The sequence below is a fragment of the Lathyrus oleraceus genome, chromosome 7 (genome assembly GCF_024323335.1).
Source record: "Lathyrus oleraceus cultivar Zhongwan6 chromosome 7, CAAS_Psat_ZW6_1.0, whole genome shotgun sequence".
Classification (NCBI taxonomy): domain Eukaryota; kingdom Viridiplantae; phylum Streptophyta; class Magnoliopsida; order Fabales; family Fabaceae; genus Lathyrus; species Lathyrus oleraceus.
Window position 1 is genome coordinate 547,973,086 of NC_066585.1, and position 20,296 is coordinate 547,993,381.

Genomic DNA, 20,296 nt, shown 5'->3' on the forward strand with positions numbered 1-20,296 from the left:
ATGATCAGGTGGATTTGGAGGTGGAAATGAGTTAGACACACTTCATTCATGTTGGAACAAGTGTTGTATGACATCTCAAAGCTTAAGAATGAAGAAAATCAAGTCAGGACAAAAACTGCCAAAAATAGCAAGTGACTTGTAACTGAAGTTTCCAAAAATGGAAAGTTTTTGACCTCAAAAACAGAAGTCCAAGGAAGCTTCAAATGAAAAATTGTTCAACATGACAGATGTAGATCTTGTTCTCACCTTTCCAAAAAGTCCAAGAACTTGAAAATCCAATGTACGGTTTGCAAAATATGGCTCAGTGAATTTCAAAAAAACCCGTAATCAGGAGGCCATAACTTCCACATGGTTTGTCCAAATTGCAAGTTCTTTATATGCACAAACTCCATTTGACATGTACTTCAAGGGTGCATCATTGGATTTTTCCAAAAATGGCCAATGCAAAAAGTCACTTTTCAACTGGACTGTTATTTGAACCAGGGGCAAAATCGTCCAACTTGTGAAATAATTGGAATTTTTGAGAGGGGATTTTTGCAACACCTCACAAATGGCATTTGAAATTTGTTGGAATATTCACAACATGCCTAGGCCTTATGGTTTGAGAATTGGGTTTGAAAATGAATTGGAAAAAATGGACACATAAGCCATCACATGGTGAAATTGGAAAATATGATGAATTTGAAAATAAAGCTTACACCAACAGCTCCCAAATGATATTTTGGACTTGTTTCAAGTGATAAAATTCTGCTGAACTTGCTTCATAGATCAAAAGAGAAAAAGTCCAAAAAAATGCACATAAGCTCTTTCCTTCAATAATCCATATTTTAGCTAAATTGTGATTAAAGTGAGATTAGGAGCTGCATATATAAAGTTAATTCCTAACAGAATTGAGGACGCTAATCACAATTCCAAAAACTTCTGCATATTCACATTTCACTGCATAACAGAAAACATTCTCTCATTCTCCCATTTTTTGCAAAAAAATTTCAATAACATTCTGCATCAATGGAAGAATTTCCATGAATCTTTGTAATAATTCCTTGTATATTCATCATTATTAGGCATTGTGAAGCTTCTGTTTGCAGAAAAAGTTCAAGAACCGCTCGCGAATCGCATCGGTGGAATCAATCCGCAACTTCCATAACAGTCCAAGAATTGGTAGGATTAAGAGATTTTGGAGCTTCAAGAACAACTCCACGCACCTTCTACAGCGATTTGCCATATCTGTTTCATGCGAAATTGAAGCTCAACCGCGAACTCCATTGCCGTCATCAAGAAAAGGTCGGAAATCGAAACTAATAATCGGTCAAATTGTGATAGGGATTGTGTAGAGTAGAGCTTGTAGATAATGTATCCATACGTGGTTTGTGTTTTCGTCGCGAATTGAGTGCGTAATCTACATTTGAAGTTTCGAAGCATTTATTCTTTTCCTTCGATTCTTGCTGTGTATTGATTGATTGATGAAATTGAGACCGTATTCTTGTTCCTGATGCAAAACCGGTTCGACCGGTATGCTATTTGTTGATTTCCATGGCCGTTTGTGCGTAACCGAGATTTCCAGCGAAGAACCGTCGTGGATGGCGATGAACACAGCGAAGAAGATGATGAATGCTGCAAAACCAAACGCAGCGTTTTTGCCTGGCTTGCGTAATTACCGTTTTGCCGCTCATTCCTAATTAATTAATTAAATCCAAATAAATCTTATTTAATTCAAATAAATGCTTAAATAAGTATTTAATAACTCAAAAAATTCATACAATACTCAAAAATGATCCAAAAAATACCACAATTTTTTTGTTAATCTTATTTTCTCCTCTGCTATTTTATAAAAATAAAAAATATATATGTGCTTGGGGAATTTTTAGAATTGACATAGAGGTCCTTTTCATGTACATATTTTCATACACATTACCACTTTAATTGTATAGACCACATACTATATCCAAAATAATTGAAAATTGAGACACTTGTTCTAGACATCCTTCTGGATTTTTTGACATAGGTTTGGGAATTTTTTAGCCTATGGTTTATTATATATGAATTATTGAAATTGGACATGTATATATGTGACATAGTTTGATAGGCTGAACTCATCAAATTGATTACCATGCTTCCCATTGGCCAATGGCCCTAATTTTTTGCATGAAGCTTGTTTAACATGTTAGCTATCACTGATAATTTTTGTGGATTTTTACAATCCATTTTCGATTTGATTAGTATTTTTTCTTACTGCCTAGCATGTTAGAGTTCCATTGGTGTAACCTTTAGCATTTATGTTGCCATATCCTCATAATTAATCCAATGGACATGAAAATTGATAGCATAATTCCTGACACATTAATGTAGCTTTTGGCTTTGGTCCTACTGATTTATGATGCACCATTGCTGTTTACCATTAGATTGAAGTTGGTGTATAATTTTTGACTTCATTTGATGTTGTTTTTGCATGCTGTACCATGTTTAATTAATTCCTATTGATCTATTAGGCCAAATGACTTGAAATTTAATAGGCGACTTGTTGAATACCCTCTGAATAAGGTGTAATTTTTGTGGATTTTTTGGATCCTTTTTGACATGTGGTTGGATATGATCTTGCTGGTTGTTTGTATGAGACTCAACATTGCTTCTTTTGCCTTCCATGTTGCATAAATAGAAATAGGAGCATAGTTTGAATATGGGGCCAATTGGGATCCCTTTGTTATTGATATTACTTGACTTTAATTATGAATTGGCTGCTGTTTTAGGATTTTTCCATCCTTTTGACCCTAGGCTAGTCCTAGTGGTCATAGTACTTACCTTTGAGTGTGATTGTACCTTTTCAGGTTAAAGATAATGATTAAGGAGATTTGCTCCACATTATGGATTGTGTTACTTGACACATATGACTAATGTATTTGTTTTGTAGGATGTTGGTTCATGTGAGCCTTGTGCTATGCACCTCATTATGTGTATAATTGTACTTGGTTAATTGATCATTATATTGTTGTCTATTTGTGAAAGTAGATGCTGATTCTGTTTGACTTTTGTACAGGTACCTTTAGTTGCTCAATTCCTTGCGAACTTTTGCTTTGCGTTGCTTAAGCAACTTGCATTGAGGTAGGTCTTCTTGACTTCATGTAGTCTGGAGACCCGGCTGTTACCGGGCCGGGCAATAAATGTCTGAAGTCCTCCTTAAGAGGCAATGCTTGTGTATGTTTATTTTTAAGCCCAAGCAGGAAAAGTCCTTCAAGTAAGGCAATTGGTGGAAGGTAGGGACAAGCAACCTGTCCCCCACTATTCAGTGAGTCTTCTCCTTGCTCCCATTACATGGTTGTAGCATTGAGATCAAAAGCCCAAGATCTTGTGCAGTGCACATTGTGTCAGAGTCATCGAGTATAGAAGGGTTCCCCTATTCTGGACCCATGCTCATTTGTCAGCTCTCCCTGGTTAGGGATAAGAGCTGTGAGGTCTGATCCTCACTTCATCCTATCATCTGCTTCACCTTAGCCTCGTAATGGCAAGGTTAAGAGCAAACACAGCCTGTACAGACGATTGCTTAGGCAGTCAAACCCGATTGATTGAGCCCCTTGTTTGGCTATAGTGGGTGTTATGTGGATATTTGATTGACATGCTTGTGTTGTTTGAGATGCCTGTTCTCATCTGATATATGCTTGTATATTGTATGCTTGTGTGATTGCTTCTTTCCTGGTTAGGATAGTTTGCTTATGCAAGTAGGATAGAAAACCGAACTTAGGGTTAACGATGCATGACAACATTAGGCTCGAGTCTCAGCTCCCTAGTCGTGTGTCTCTCCCCGGTTTTTGGTTAGCAATTCAGTCCCTTTCAGGGGAACTACATCGCCCTGATCCTCGTTCCAGACGAGGTATGTAGGCAGGTGGTCGTGCGAGACCACTCCGGGCAACCTTTTTCTTTCTTGCGTGTGTTTACTTGTTATCTGACTGTGTGTTTGGCTCGGATGCCGACGTAAGCCCAGTGATTGGCAGTCGGGCTCCACGTTTGCCGTTTTGTGCGTGTTTTGGCTCGGATGCCGACGTAAGCCCAGGATTGGCTGTCGGGCTCCACGTTTGCCCTTTTGAGTGTGTTTTGGTTCGGATGCCGACATAATTCCATCCAGTGGTTGTCGGGCTCCATGTTTGCCACCCTTGCTTGTTTGTATGTGTTGTGTTGTTTGGCGTGCGTAAGCCGAACTACAGTGGCTCTGATTCTTGTTCAGACAAGATATGTAGGCATAAGGTGCGATACCTTATCGAGCCCGTTCCTCTTAATCCCACCTGCGTTCCCCGTGTGTGTGTGTGATGTTTAGCAACCTTATCTTTCTAGAACGTGGATCCCTAGGAGTACCTAGGACGTGAGGGGTGCTAATACCTTCCCCTCGCGTAACCGACTCCCGAACCTTTTCTCTCTGGTCGCGAGACCATGTCTTTCCAGGTTTCTCTGAGCGTTTCCTTTCCCTATCTTGGGATAAATAACGTTCAGTGGCGGCTCTGTGTGTTTTTATTTTTAGCTCGCCGGTTGATTTTTCGCAGGATGCGACAGCTGGCGACTCTGCTGGGGACTTACTGATGTAGACCTGTGCTGGTCCATCGTCCCTAAGCGAGTCCTTCCTAGCGTTCTAGGATTAGTTTAGGTTGCTTGTGATGTTTATTTATTGCATTTATTATACTAACCCTTGTTTATATAATTGCATTAAATATGTGCATGCATCATTACTGTCATGTTGCCATCTTCCTCTGCAGGTGGTTCTGTTGTTTGGGGTGGGTGTTCTGAGTGGGGCTAAAACCCAGGCCCGAGTATACACCTAGGACTAGTGTGGTCTCACGTTGCCTCTTTCATGTTAAGTCAACATGTGCCTGGCGGCGTGATGTGCCACAAGCCGGACGAGGCTCACTTGATAGTGCTCATCTCTGTGGATATTCCGCTTTGTTTGAGTCACTCCATTTGAGTTGTTGACTCTGGTGACCGATCATTCCCGGATCTTTGGTTTAGACGATTTTAAGGGAGCTACAATGGCACACCCGAAAGGGCAAACCCATTGAGTATCTCCGCCCGATTGTCGAGACCATTATCCGCCTTAGGATGACTTGATTAGAACTTACCTGTGAGGGGAGGGTTGTTCTGTCAGATGTTTGTTCAGATAGCCTCCAGATGGTGACTTTTGATCTGTGATTCAGAGACATAATTATAAGTCGGATTTATGGTCATTTATTGCCGTGACGCCGGAGTGCTGCCCGTGACTTATCAGTGGGGATCCGTTTATTTCGGATTCCCCGGGCCGAGATATTTTATCAGTGGGGATCCGTTTATTTCGGGTTCCCCGGGCCGATTCAGATAGGGGTGATGTGTCTACTCGGATATGGTTTGGTGATGATGGTGATGATGATGTATCTGTCTTCCGTTTATTTCGGAACCCGTGGGTCAGAATTGGGATTGTACATTCCTCAGATGGTTATGATCAGTTCAGAGCCCAGATTTAGTGCAAATGATCAGATGGCTTGGAGGATGGCAACGCATTGCACTCATTCATCAGCATCATTACATTTTGCATTAATTGCATCTAACCCATGTTTACCCATATGCAGGGACACTTTTGATCGAGATTCTGGTTGAGAGATTTTCTGCTCCAATATGAGGACCGGTTTGAAGAACAACATTGCTTACAGTTTCTTTGATCCAGAGATTGGTGTGCTCAAGGATATGATAGCATTGATTACTCCTGACCATGTGGGAATGTTTAGAGAGTCGTACGGCGGTATTCTGAAGATGGTTTTCAGACTCACTGACTGCGACAGGAGCGCCATCCACACTCTTCTTCAGTTCTATGACCCTGGGTTGAGGTGTTTCGTTTTTCCAGACTATCTGTTGGGACCTCTGATGGAGGATTATGTCAGCATCCTGGGTATTCAGATCCGTGATCAGATTCCTTTTCATGTCACCAGAGCAGAGCCAGATGTCCTTGGAATTTCACGTGCTCTTTATTTGAGTCCGGAAATGGTCAAGGAAGGTTTGAAGGAAAAAGGAAAGCTACCCGGGTTTCATTTGAGTTTCTTGGAGGCCAATGCCAAGGAACATGCTGCTGTGGGTAACTGGAAGACGGTCTGTGCTCTGATTGCTGTGAGCATTTATGGGATTGTGTTGTTTCCTAACCAGAAGAATTTTGTGGACCATAATGCTATCAGATTGTTTATGCAGAGAAACCTTATTCCTACCCTGATTGGAGATGTCTACTATTCAGTGCATAACAGGAATGAGAAGAGGCGTGGGGGTCTGGTCAGATGCTGCTCTCAGTTGCTCTTTAGATGGTTCATGGGGTATTTGCCTTCCCGAGGTGCTTTTGTTCAGATTGACCCTAGTGTCAAGTGGTCCTTCCGATTGATGGGTCTGCGGGCTGATGACATTGCTTGGACTCATAATGGTTTAGCTGGTCAGGACTTCATATGTAGTTGTGGGAGTTTACCTAATGTGCCTTTGGTGGGAGTTCAGGGTTGCATTAATTACAACCCGATGCTTCTCCGGAGACAGATGGGGTTTGCTATAGAGGGTCCTCCTCTCGGGCGAGAGATTCAGGAGTCCTTCTATTTCCCGATTGATGGTAACCAGACCAAGTTGAGGCAGGTATTGGACGAATGGCGAGATATCCAGAGGAGGGGTAAGGTTCCTTATGGCAAAGTCAACTGCCGGTATTTTCCACTATTTGAGGATTGGTTGCGGAAGAGGATTGAGTCTACATTTCTACCGTTTCCTGGAGGTGACTCTGTGTGTCCTAGGATCGAGGGTCCAAGTTCTTCTGTCAGCATGGAAGAATTCCTTGAGATGAAGAGGGCTAGAGATCAGTTACTTGCGGAGAAAGCGGAGTTAGAGATGACTGTTGCTCGGATTCAGACATCCAACCAAGAGATGAAAGTAAAGATGGAAGATCAGGACAAGCGGCATGCCTTGGAGGCCAAACGCTTCGAGATGGATACAACCTACTATGGGAAGATCAGCCAGGCCTTAGCATCATCTAACAAGGAGCATGACATCACCAAGGAGAAGCTGTTCAGAGCATCGAAGGTGATTGAGGATGAGAAGAGGAGGCAAATCCTTGTCAAGGAACAGAGAGATGAGAGAGCCAGAGTTCTTGCTGCAGAGTGGGAAGCGGAGAAGGCAAAGATCAGGGCTGAGAGAGATCATTACCTAGCTGAGAGAGACCATTACTTCAGGCAGATGAAGATTCATCAGAAGGAAGTTGGAAGACTACAGCAGGAGAACACCGAGCTCAGGTTCGCCGCAGAGTTCGCGAGGATGGAAGATGAGATAGGGCCACCTGCGGGACCCTCATCTAGCTAGATCTTTCATTTGTGTTGGATTACCGTCAGGCTTGTTGACGGAATTCACTTGTTTGTATTTCTTTTCCTGATTCTGGAGGATTGTATTTGACTTTATCTGAGTTGATGTATGACTATGGCACTGATAGTGCACTCTTTTGGTTATGGATGGTGATTTTCAGTCAGTGATTGATCTTCAAGCTTTATTTGCTTTACCGTATGCACTCACACAAGCACACACATGGTTGGGGGTATTCATGCCAAATCACATATCTCCGATCTGCACGATGAGATTGAATGCTGAATATAAGAAGTTTGCCGCCGATTGTTATATGTCTCAATGAAGCCAGGATCGAGAGACAAAGTGTTCTTCATATGGATAGACATTGCATTCATGCATAATAACTTGTTTTCTGTTTTGCAGGTGTCAGTTTCTAACCTGTTTTGATTGACACAGGAATGATGAATTCGTCCAACGCTGACATTCTCGAGCTGAAAAAGAGGATGGGAGAACTGATCAGTGTCATGCAAGAGTTCGCCTTGGAGCAAAAGGTAATTGCCGAAAAGGTGAGGAGGATTGAAGACTGGCTGAAGATGGGGAACATGCAAGGAAACACTTCGTTGTCTGGACCGAAGAAATCCTTTGGTAATGACCAGTGCAAGGATGAGGGTGACTCGAGTGTTGTGTACGCCCAGAGAGGACACGGTAGAGGTCGTTACTACCAGCACACTGCTGCAGTAACCATCCCTGCTGGTAATCAGTCAATCCGGCAGCAACCTCAGCCAACTCCACAGAAGAGACAGGGAGCTGGGAATCAGGTGAAAGGAAAAGGGGTTGATCGTCATTTTGACAAGCCACCCATGCCATATGCTGCTCTGTTTAAAAAGTTGATGGATCTGGGGATGGTTCAGCCAAGGACGTTAGCTCCATTGAGAGCAGATCAGTGGCCACCAAACTATAATGAGAACGCCAGGTGTGAATTTCATTCTGGTACGCAGGGGCATGACATTGAGGGTTGTAGAGCCTTTAAGCATACTGTTCAAGACCTGCTGGAGTCCAAGGCCCTCCATTTTTCACTATTGACAGATGTTAATGCTAATCCCATACCGGCGCATGGTCAGGTGATGGGGAATGCAATTACTGAAGATTCAAATTACACCCGGGCAGTGGGTAAAGAAACTAACAGTGACTGGGGAATTGATCAGTGGATAAAATCGTGCGTGCCAGGGAGCTGGAAGGCCTAAAAGATCAACACTGTTACTCGTCTGGAAGAGTATTATTTCTTGTTTTCAGTTTATTTGCATGAAAGCCATACGTGTTGCCCGACACGCAATGGTCCATTGTAAGGGCCACCTCATGTTTAAATTTGCATTTCTGCATCATGAATAAAAGGATGTTTTTCAGTCAAAAAGCGGCGTTCCCTGTTTTTCATTTATTTTTGCAGTTTAAAAACAAAATAAAAATGGCAATGTTTATTTTCATTTTTATCTTTTTGTTTTGTCTCGTTCCGACTTCAAAAACAAGTTTCCGGATCTCGTCGATAACAATTTGGTTACCCCTCATATGACTTCGACAAACCGATCTATCTTGCTGAAGAAGAAGACGAAGAAGACTGTGATCTGCTGGAATTAATCAGATTGCTAAAACAAGAGGAGAAGGTGATTCAGCCGCCCGAGGAGCGGGTTGAGATTGTTATTCCACGCACCGCCGAGGTCAGGAAGGAGATGAAAATCCGGGCCGTTTCAGAGGCAAGTTGAAAGCAGGATGGTAGGCTTGTTGGAAGAGCATGTGGATGTCTCTACCTGGTCATGTCAGGGTATGCCGAGACAGATACCGATATCATTATGCTCAAGCTACTATGGAAAGAAGACTGCCTTCTAAAGAAGCAGAACGCCAGTGCCTATATCAGAGAGCCATGGTGACTTTGTTTCATGATATGATTCATCATGAAATCGATTGCTATGTTGATGACATGATAGCAAAGTCCCAAGCAGAAGTGGGGCATCTGGCAGATCTGGCCAAGTCGTTTGACTGATTGAGATAGTTCAAACCGAGGTTGAACCAAAGTAGGTGCACGTTCAGAGTGCGAGCCGGTAAGCTGTTGGGGTTCATTGTCAAAGAGGAATCGAGGTCGATCCTGCTAAAAAAAAAGAGAAAAAAAAAAAAAAAAAAAAAACGAGAAATGCCTGAACCGAGAAAGAAAGAAAGAGGTTCGTGGTTTCTTAGAAAGATTGAACTACCTGTCATGGTTCACATCTCATCTAACAGCCACGGGTGAACCTATATTCCAGTTGTTGAAAAAAAAAAAGATCAAACGGTCAGGTGAAATAATGATTGCCAAGGGGCATTGAAAAATAAAAGAAAGGTGCAGGAACCTCTGATTCTGATGCCTCCTGTGAAAGGAACAATTGTCAATCTGTACTTGACGGCCTTCGAGGGGTCTACGAGGTGTATTGGGTCAGCATGACGCGTCTTGTCGAAAAGAGCATGCAATTTACCTTAGCAAAAAGTTTACCGACTGTGAAACAATACATTCACTGTTCGAGAAAACTTGCTGTACTTTGGCATAGGCTGCTCGCCGACTGAGACAGTATATGCTGGTTCATACCACTTTGTGGATTTCCGAGATGGATCTGATCGAGTATGGGTTTGAGAATCCAGCATTTACCGGACGGGTTGTGAGAAGGGAAAAATGTTGATCAATTCGTAATACTCTCAGAAAGCGATCAAGGGGAGTGTATTGTCTGATTACCTCGCCCAGCAACCCATTGATGATTATCAACCGATGAAGTTTGAATTCCCTGATGAGGACATCTCGAGGTACTCAAATCGAAAGATTGAGAGTGACCGATCCCGGAGGAGGGGCCTGACCCTGAATCCGAACGGATTCTGATGTCTGATGGGGAGGTTAAGGTGAATGAGCTTTTGTTGCCCGGATAACGTTTGAATGCACCGACGGTGCGATTGTGCAGAAAATGGTGGTAACCTACAGAGACTGGCATGAGATGTTGCCGTTTGCATTGCATGGGTGTCGAACGTCGGTGCGTAAATCTACTGGAGCAACTCATTTCTCATTGGTATATGGGATGGAGGCGGTATTACCTGTGGAGGTTCAGATTCCTTCTTTGAGAGTCCTGATGGACGGGAAATTGCAAGAGGCTGAATGGGTAAGGACCCGGTACGAAGAATTGAGCCTGATAGAGGAAAAGAGGCTTGCAGCCATCTGTCATGGGCAGTTATACCAGCAGCGGATGAAGCGTGCTTTTGACAAGAAGGTGCGACCTCGGGTATATCACGTAGGTGATATGGTGCTGAAAAGGATCCTTCCTCCTCAAAACGATCGAAGGGGCAAATGGACGCCGAATTATGAGGGTCCATTCGTGGTCAAGAAGGTTTTCTCTGGTGGAGCCTTGTTGTTAACGACCATGGATGGTGAGGATTTTCCATCCCCTGTGAATGCGGACGCAGTTAAAAAATACTTCGTATAAATTGACCCGCTGGACGAAAAGAACAAAATAGTCCAGGCAAAAATGGGCATCCCGGCGAACCAAAAACAGAGAGAAAGGTTCGGGCAAAAATTAGGGATATAAATGAAAGATGTACACCCGGCAAGTCGAAAACCTGAAAAGGCGACTTGGGCAAAAAAGGGTATCCCGGTGGACTGAAAACCCGAAAGGGCGGTCCAGGCAAAAGAGGGATTGAAACGAACAACTGCGTCCAGCATGATCGTTTGCACTTTGGTTAAAGCATCATGGATAATACCCGGTAGGGATCAGTTAGAATCGTCTTATTCAGAAGGCAGAAAGCATGGAGAGTCTGAGGACATATGGGGTGTAACCGAGTTGGAACTCGATGAGATCACGGGTTTCACATTGCCATTAGGATGGATTTTTCCTTTTGAGCGCAATTACCTCTTTTCAGGAATTGCTTCCTTTTGTATTGCTCATTTGAGCCACACACTTTTTCCATCAATAAAATGCATATTCAGTCAAATAATTTTGTTTTTGTTTTTCATTACCGCTTTGATTGCGAAAACATCCAGATATTTTTGATAAAGAATGTTGCATTTTAATACATACAGGTCCCTTCCAATGCATGTTTATAAGCTTGAAAGCTTGAAATCTTATTTGGAAGGTTGAGTGACCCAAGTGTTGAAATCTTGACACGCCTGGGGCACGGTTTTATCTAACGATCTGTTTTGCAGGAACTGTTAGATACTTTTCACTCACTTGCAGGTTGTGATGTGGAAGCTTTGGCAAGAGAAATCCCCAGAGAGTCCGGTCAGGGACGAGTGTATGAAAGATGACGAAGGCGTTGAGGCGTACGACGATCCTTGATGATAATCAAGAAGACTCTTCAAAGTCAGAAGATTTGAAAGTCTGTAGGAATTCCCCGCAGAGTTCGGTCCGGGACGAAGAAGGGTGACGAAGAGACGACGGAGGGACGTCCGACGACCTTTGGAATTAACCAAGAAGACTCTTCAAAGTCGGAAAATTGAGATTTCTGTATAAATCCCAGGAGTACGTTCTCGTCGAGCACGGAGCGGCTTGGAATACAAGATGATGGAGCAGAAAAGGTCCAGATGAGTCTGGGAATTCTCATTTTCCAGCTAAGTCCCTAAGCAGAATCCGGGGACTAGCTCCTCAGCCGAGTCAGTATGGTTATACCCAGGCAGATTTACAACGGTGTTTCCTCAGCAGCCAGGTCAGAAGGTTGTTATTCCCCGAGTGGAGCGGGTCTTTTTCAAAGAAATATATCTCCAACAGTGTTCATCCTACCAGTGGATTGAACAAGTTCCCGTAGTGGACAAATTTTTGCATCCCCCAGCTGAGATGATTCTACCTATGGATTGCGTGGGTTGTCCCCAGCGGAATGGTATGCGGTTCCTTAGCAGGGTCGGGATGGTTATCCCCAGCAGGTGATATATGGATGTTTCCCCAGTGGAGCCTGGAGGTTGCTATTCCCCTAGCAGAGTATCTGTGAGTATTTCCCCAGTGAAGTCAGCGGGTATCTGTGAGGGTTTTCCCGAGGCGGAGTCAGGATTGCTATCCCCAGCAAGTCAAAGACTGTTGTATCCCCACAGAGTGTTGGTGGGTGCTTATCCCCAGCAGTTTCTCGAGTGGATTGGGTGCGAAAGAGGTTCTTCCCAACAAGGGTTGCCTTATTCCCAGCAGCAGTTATTCCCCAGCAGGGTGGAATTGGAGCGGTGACGAGTTCCTCGGCAGAGAGTCTCGTGTTCCCCAGAAGAATCCCTTGAGGGGGATGTTTTTATTTTTATGCATTCATCATGAAAAAATGACATGGCATATTGCATAGGAAAATAATAAATCGCGTAGCATTTCCATAATTATGGAGCATTACGCAGAAAAATCAATCATGCATCATTGCAAGCATAGGCTAGTCTCAAGCCGTGGTTACCGTTTGAGATATGGTTCTGCCAGTGGGTGAAGATGCTACTCGAGCCGTGATTACCGTTTGAGGAGTGGTTTCACTAGTTGGAAAATCATCAGTATTGCAAGTATCAGTTACTCGGGCCGTGGTTACCGCTTGAGATTTGTTGTACCCCAGTAGTACGATACTGGATGAGTTTTTCCGTCGGACAGAGATGGAAATAAAATCAGAGGACGTTACGCGATCAGCGCGATTCCGGGGTTCAAATGCAATGATTGGGGATCAGTGGCGTTCAGGCCAATTTCCGATTCTCAGATCGAAGAAGTTTCCGACGATCAGGTCGATGTACTTATGGCATTCAGGCCAGTTTTCCGGTATTCAGACCGAGGCAGTATTCAGACCGAAGTGGCGTTCAGGCCGATTTTCCGGTGTTCAGATCGAAGAAGTTTCCGACGATCAGGTCGATGTACTTATGGCATTCAGGCCAATTTTCCGGTATTCAGACCGAGGCGGTATTCAGACCGAAGTGGCGTTCAGGCCAATTTCCGATTCTCAGATCGAAGAAGTTTCCGACGATCAGGTCGATGTACTTATGGCATTCAGGCCAGTTTTCCGGTATTCAGACCGAGGCGGTATTCAGACCGAAGTGGCGTTCAGGCCGATTTTCCGGTGTTCAGACCGAAGAAGTTTCCGACGATCAGGTCGATGTACTTGTGGCATTCAGGCCAGTTTTCCGGTATTCAGACCGAGGTGGTATTCAGACCGAAGTGGTTTTCAGACCAAGAAGGAGAAAAGAAGTTCCGGGGTTCAAGAAAAGCAAAAAATATAACAATAAGGAAAGAAAGAATGAGAATCCCGAGTGGATGTGTGGTGATCAGACCATGGTTATCCCTGAGTTACCATTTATTTTGGTATCCGGGTCGACAGTTCTGTTTCGGTATTCAGACCGGCTTTCTCCGTTCCAGACGGATTTTTTGTTTAGAGAATGTTTCTTCGCCGATGCTGACAGGCGTTGTTAATTATTATCCCATCAGAGTGCAAATTGTTCGTGTGTTCTTGGTATTCAATCACTCTTCATCCTGATCATCCGAAAGCCGAGGCTATTTCGTATCGACAGGTTCACAGTGGATTGAATAGGGGCAGCTGTAACACCTCAAAATTTGCCCTCCTCTCTTGGGACTAGCATTAACATATTTGCATATCATCTTAGGATTTTAGGCATTTCATATTGCATATCATGTGGTTACAGTGTGCAAGCTATCTTCCCAAGTCTTGATCAGGAGATAGGAAGTCAGAAGGTGCAAGCCAGGGTTTTACTGATTGATCATGGGCCATCTGAGGATTGGGCTGTGAATTAGGGTTTTATGATTCTCAAGGGTATTGATCTTCATCTTGATTGAAGTGATACATCATCATCATCATGGTTGGATGTCATCAGGAGATTGAAGAAGATTCCTTGAGATTAGGGTTTTGACCACTGGTCAACCCTAATCAGTTGCATTGGGCCAATCAGGGCTGGATCAAGAGATGGGGTCTATGATGGTTTTGAGGTTCATTTTGTGATTAAATGGTGATTATTGAGGCTAGGGTTGCACCCTTGAGCTATTTCAGTTGGAGATTGGGGCTTAAATTGATCTATGCATTGCCAGATTCATCTATCAGATGAAAAGTCAACCGTGGTCAACTGTACATGATCAGGTGGATTTGGAGGTGGAAATGAGTTAGACACACTTCATTCATGTTGGAACAAGTGTTGTATGACATCTCAAAGCTTAAGAATGAAGAAAATCAAGTCAGGACAAAAACTGCCAAAAATAGCAAGTGACTTGTAACTGAAGTTTCCAAAAATGGAAAGTTTTTGACCTCAAAAACAGAAGTCCAAGGAAGCTTCAAATGAAAAATTGTTCAACATGACAGATGTAGATCTTGTTCTCACCTTTCCAAAAAGTCCAAGAACTTGAAAATCCAATGTACGGTTTGCAAAATATGGCTCAGTGAATTTCAAAAAAACCCGTAATCAGGAGGCCATAACTTCCACATGGTTTGTCCAAATTGCAAGTTCTTTATATGCACAAACTCCATTTGACATGTACTTCAAGGGTGCATCATTGGATTTTTCCAAAAATGGCCAATGCAAAAAGTCACTTTTCAACTGGACTGTTATTTGAACCAGGGGCAAAATCGTCCAACTTGTGAAATAATTGGAATTTTTGAGAGGGGATTTTTGCAACACCTCACAAATGGCATTTGAAATTTGTTGGAATATTCACAACATGCCTAGGCCTTATGGTTTGAGAATTGGGTTTGAAAATGAATTGGAAAAAATGGACACATAAGCCATCACATGGTGAAATTGGAAAATATGATGAATTTGAAAATAAAGCTTACACCAACAGCTCCCAAATGATATTTTGGACTTGTTTCAAGTGATAAAATTCTGCTGAACTTGCTTCATAGATCAAAAGAGAAAAAGTCCAAAAAAATGCACATAAGCTCTTTCCTTCAATAATCCATATTTTAGCTAAATTGTGATTAAAGTGAGATTAGGAGCTGCATATATAAAGTTAATTCCTAACAGAATTGAGGACGCTAATCACAATTCCAAAAACTTCTGCATATTCACATTTCACTGCATAACAGAAAACATTCTCTCATTCTCCCATTTTTTGCAAAAAAATTTCAATAACATTCTGCATCAATGGAAGAATTTCCATGAATCTTTGTAATAATTCCTTGTATATTCATCATTATTAGGCATTGTGAAGCTTCTGTTTGCAGAAAAAGTTCAAGAACCGCTCGCGAATCGCATCGGTGGAATCAATCCGCAACTTCCATAACAGTCCAAGAATTGGTAGGATTAAGAGATTTTGGAGCTTCAAGAACAACTCCACGCACCTTCTACAGCGATTTGCCATATCTGTTTCATGCGAAATTGAAGCTCAACCGCGAACTCCATTGCCGTCATCAAGAAAAGGTCGGAAATCGAAACTAATAATCGGTCAAATTGTGATAGGGATTGTGTAGAGTAGAGCTTGTAGATAATGTATCCATACGTGGTTTGTGTTTTCGTCGCGAATTGAGTGCGTAATCTACATTTGAAGTTTCGAAGCATTTATTCTTTTCCTTCGATTCTTGCTGTGTATTGATTGATTGATGAAATTGAGACCGTATTCTTGTTCCTGATGCAAAACCGGTTCGACCGGTATGCTATTTGTTGATTTCCATGGCCGTTTGTGCGTAACCGAGATTTCCAGCGAAGAACCGTCGTGGATGGCGATGAACACAGCGAAGAAGATGATGAATGCTGCAAAACCAAACGCAGCGTTTTTGCCTGGCTTGCGTAATTACCGTTTTGCCGCTCATTCCTAATTAATTAATTAAATCCAAATAAATCTTATTTAATTCAAATAAATGCTTAAATAAGTATTTAATAACTCAAAAAATTCATACAATACTCAAAAATGATCCAAAAAATACCACAATTTTTTTGTTAATCTTATTTTCTCCTCTGCTATTTTATAAAAATAAAAAAATATATATGTGCTTGGGGAATTTTTAGAATTGACATAGAGGTCCTTTTCATGTACATATTTTCATACACATTACCACTTTAATTGTATAGACCACATACTATATCCAAAATAATTGAAAATTGAGACACTTGTTCTAGACATCCTTCTGGATTTTTTGACATAGGTTTGGGAATTTTTTAGCCTATGGTTTATTATATATGAATTATTGAAATTGGACATGTATATATGTGACATAGTTTGATAGGCTGAACTCATCAAATTGATTACCATGCTTCCCATTGGCCAATGGCCCTAATTTTTTGCATGAAGCTTGTTTAACATGTTAGCTATCACTGATAATTTTTGTGGATTTTTACAATCCATTTTCGATTTGATTAGTATTTTTTCTTACTGCCTAGCATGTTAGAGTTCCATTGGTGTAACCTTTAGCATTTATGTTGCCATATCCTCATAATTAATCCAATGGACATGAAAATTGATAGCATAATTCCTGACACATTAATGTAGCTTTTGGCTTTGGTCCTACTGATTTATGATGCACCATTGCTGTTTACCATTAGATTGAAGTTGGTGTATAATTTTTGACTTCATTTGATGTTGTTTTTGCATGCTGTACCATGTTTAATTAATTCCTATTGATCTATTAGGCCAAATGACTTGAAATTTAATAGGCGACTTGTTGAATACCCTCTGAATAAGGTGTAATTTTTGTGGATTTTTTGGATCCTTTTTGACATGTGGTTGGATATGATCTTGCTGGTTGTTTGTATGAGACTCAACATTGCTTCTTTTGCCTTCCATGTTGCATAAATAGAAATAGGAGCATAGTTTGAATATGGGGCCAATTGGGATCCCTTTGTTATTGATATTACTTGACTTTAATTATGAATTGGCTGCTGTTTTAGGATTTTTCCATCCTTTTGACCCTAGGCTAGTCCTAGTGGTCATAGTACTTACCTTTGAGTGTGATTGTACCTTTTCAGGTTAAAGATAATGATTAAGGAGATTTGCTCCACATTATGGATTGTGTTACTTGACACATATGACTAATGTATTTGTTTTGTAGGATGTTGGTTCATGTGAGCCTTGTGCTATGCACCTCATTATGTGTATAATTGTACTTGGTTAATTGATCATTATATTGTTGTCTATTTGTGAAAGTAGATGCTGATTCTGTTTGACTTTTGTACAGGTACCTTTAGTTGCTCAATTCCTTGCGAACTTTTGCTTTGCGTTGCTTAAGCAACTTGCATTGAGGTAGGTCTTCTTGACTTCATGTAGTCTGGAGACCCGGCTGTTACCGGGCCGGGCAATAAATGTCTGAAGTCCTCCTTAAGAGGCAATGCTTGTGTATGTTTATTTTTAAGCCCAAGCAGGAAAAGTCCTTCAAGTAAGGCAATTGGTGGAAGGTAGGGACAAGCAACCTGTCCCCCACTATTCAGTGAGTCTTCTCCTTGCTCCCATTACATGGTTGTAGCATTGAGATCAAAAGCCCAAGATCTTGTGCAGTGCACATTGTGTCAGAGTCATCGAGTATAGAAGGGTTCCCCTATTCTGGACCCATGCTCATTTGTCAGCTCTCCCTGGTTAGGGATAAGAGCTGTGAGGTCTGATCCTCACTTCATCCTATCATCTGCTTCACCTTAGCCTCGTAATGGCAAGGTTAAGAGCAAACACAGCCTGTACAGACGATTGCTTAGGCAGTCAAACCCGATTGATTGAGCCCCTTGTTTGGCTATAGTGGGTGTTATGTGGATATTTGATTGACATGCTTGTGTTGTTTGAGATGCCTGTTCTCATCTGATATATGCTTGTATATTGTATGCTTGTGTGATTGCTTCTTTCCTGGTTAGGATAGTTTGCTTATGCAAGTAGGATAGAAAACCGAACTTAGGGTTAACGATGCATGACAACATTAGGCTCGAGTCTCAGCTCCCTAGTCGTGTGTCTCTCCCCGGTTTTTGGTTAGCAATTCAGTCCCTTTCAGGGGAACTACATCGCCCTGATCCTCGTTCCAGACGAGGTATGTAGGCAGGTGGTCGTGCGAGACCACTCCGGGCAACCTTTTTCTTTCTTGCGTGTGTTTACTTGTTATCTGACTGTGTGTTTGGCTCGGATGCCGACGTAAGCCCAGTGATTGGCAGTCGGGCTCCACGTTTGCCGTTTTGTGCGTGTTTTGGCTCGGATGCCGACGTAAGCCCAGGATTGGCTGTCGGGCTCCACGTTTGCCCTTTTGAGTGTGTTTTGGTTCGGATGCCGACATAATTCCATCCAGTGGTTGTCGGGCTCCATGTTTGCCACCCTTGCTTGTTTGTATGTGTTGTGTTGTTTGGCGTGCGTAAGCCGAACTACAGTGGCTCTGATTCTTGTTCAGACAAGATATGTAGGCATAAGGTGCGATACCTTATCGAGCCCGTTCCTCTTAATCCCACCTGCGTTCCCCGTGTGTGTGTGTGATGTTTAGCAACCTTATCTTTCTAGAACGTGGATCCCTAGGAGTACCTAGGACGTGAGGGGTGCTAATACCTTCCCCTCGCGTAACCGACTCCCGAACCTTTTCTCTCTGGTCGCGAGACCATGTCTTTCCAGGTTTCTCTGAGCGTTTCCTTTCCCTATCTTGGGATAAATAACGTTCAGTGGCGGCTCTGTGTGTTTTTATTTTTAGCTCGCCGGTTGATTTTTCGCAGGATGCGACAGATGGTACCACATGTATTGAAGTAAAGGAGTAATGCATTTCATAAGCATTCATGTATAAGGTGTATAATGTAATATGATCTTATATAATGTTGTAAGAATTGTGTAAATGTATGTATTGCGATTATGCTGACATTATACCATGTACTTTATATAATGTATTCTCACTCCTATGTTTCTATATTTTCTAATGTGAACTTATATGTAGAGTATTCTCAAGTTGAGACTGAGGAGTAGTCAATTACAGTGCCTTATGGAAGATGGTGTAGAAGACCACTTCATTAGTTTTCCTTTGTTCTTATGTTTTACCGAAATATTAAGTCAGCTAGTTGGTTTATTTTGTAACAAGGCTATGATATTGTGACATCGGGGTCGGGATTTATATCTTGGAATTATAATGTTTGATATAATGTTTTGATCAAAGTACTCATTTGTGAAATTTTTTCATGTTATTTATGTTAATGTGACACCTTTTTGATTTTATAATTACTTATTCCACAACGTACGTTATATTATAAAGTTTTTTTTATTGGGGTTTAGGGTGCCACACTTTGTATTGTGTGGGTAATATTGTCAAAAGGTATTGGTTTTGATGATGAAAAATGCCAAAAGATTGAGATAATGACAACTATCAAAGTGTTGATGACAAATGCCAAATGTCTTATATCATAACATTTCTTCCAAAGGATCCGAATGATGGCATATAAATAGTAAAGAGATATCTCAAGTCACATTAGTCAAATGTATCAAGGTCAAGCTGAAAGTGCTAATCAATAATGAAGCAAGCAAATGATCTTGAAGTCGTAATGTGAAAGTGTGTAGTATTGAAAATGTAATCTTGAAAATGTGATGACTCAAAAATGTGAAATTGTGAAAGCTCGATTGGTCATGTGGTTATGATTTTTCCTAGTTCTGACAAGTTTAATTGTATAAGGAAAAAGAGTAAGTCTCAATATACTAAGGAATTACACACATAAAAAGTTATTTTCAAACTTCTTCTCTTTTGATAAAGCTTCTTAAAATTCAATTAGGGCAAACACTTACTTTATTAGAGGCTCGTTTAATTAATTAGGAAGGTAAAGTACATTGTATAATTAATTATGATGTTTTTTAATCGATTAAATTAAAATGTAACACCTCCTAATCGGTTAAGGAGGTTAATAATCGATTAACTGACGTAGAGTTTCAAACTTTTCTATTTTAACTTGGTTAATCGACTAATACATAGATTTAATTGATTAACTCATTAAAATTGCCCATGAATTGTTTTCTTTTTTAGCCTATTATTTTTCTATGTAAATAAGACTTCTCCTCATTTCAAAACACACCAATTTTTTGAGTAGAAACTTTCTTCTATCATTTGTTCTTTC

The 20,296-nt window shown here is 41.5% G+C and overlaps 1 protein-coding gene and 1 long non-coding RNA gene across 2 annotated transcripts; both read left to right on the plus strand.

Moving 5' to 3' along the window:
- Window positions 1-732: 732 nt before the first annotated feature.
- Window positions 733-7,492, plus strand: LOC127107663 (uncharacterized). Its single transcript, XM_051044971.1, has 3 exons — window positions 733-1,284; window positions 3,035-3,099; window positions 5,583-7,492. Exon 3 carries the CDS (start codon window positions 5,629-5,631, stop codon window positions 7,327-7,329), a length of 1,701 nt encoding a protein of 566 aa, XP_050900928.1. The 5' UTR covers window positions 733-1,284; window positions 3,035-3,099; window positions 5,583-5,628; the 3' UTR covers window positions 7,330-7,492.
- Window positions 7,493-15,133: 7,641 nt separating this feature from the next.
- LOC127107664 (uncharacterized) lies at window positions 15,134-18,574 on the plus strand. The gene is made up of 2 exons (XR_007795787.1): window positions 15,134-15,673; window positions 17,425-18,574. It is a non-coding gene; the product is annotated as an uncharacterized LOC127107664 (long non-coding RNA).
- Window positions 18,575-20,296: the final 1,722 nt, after the last annotated feature.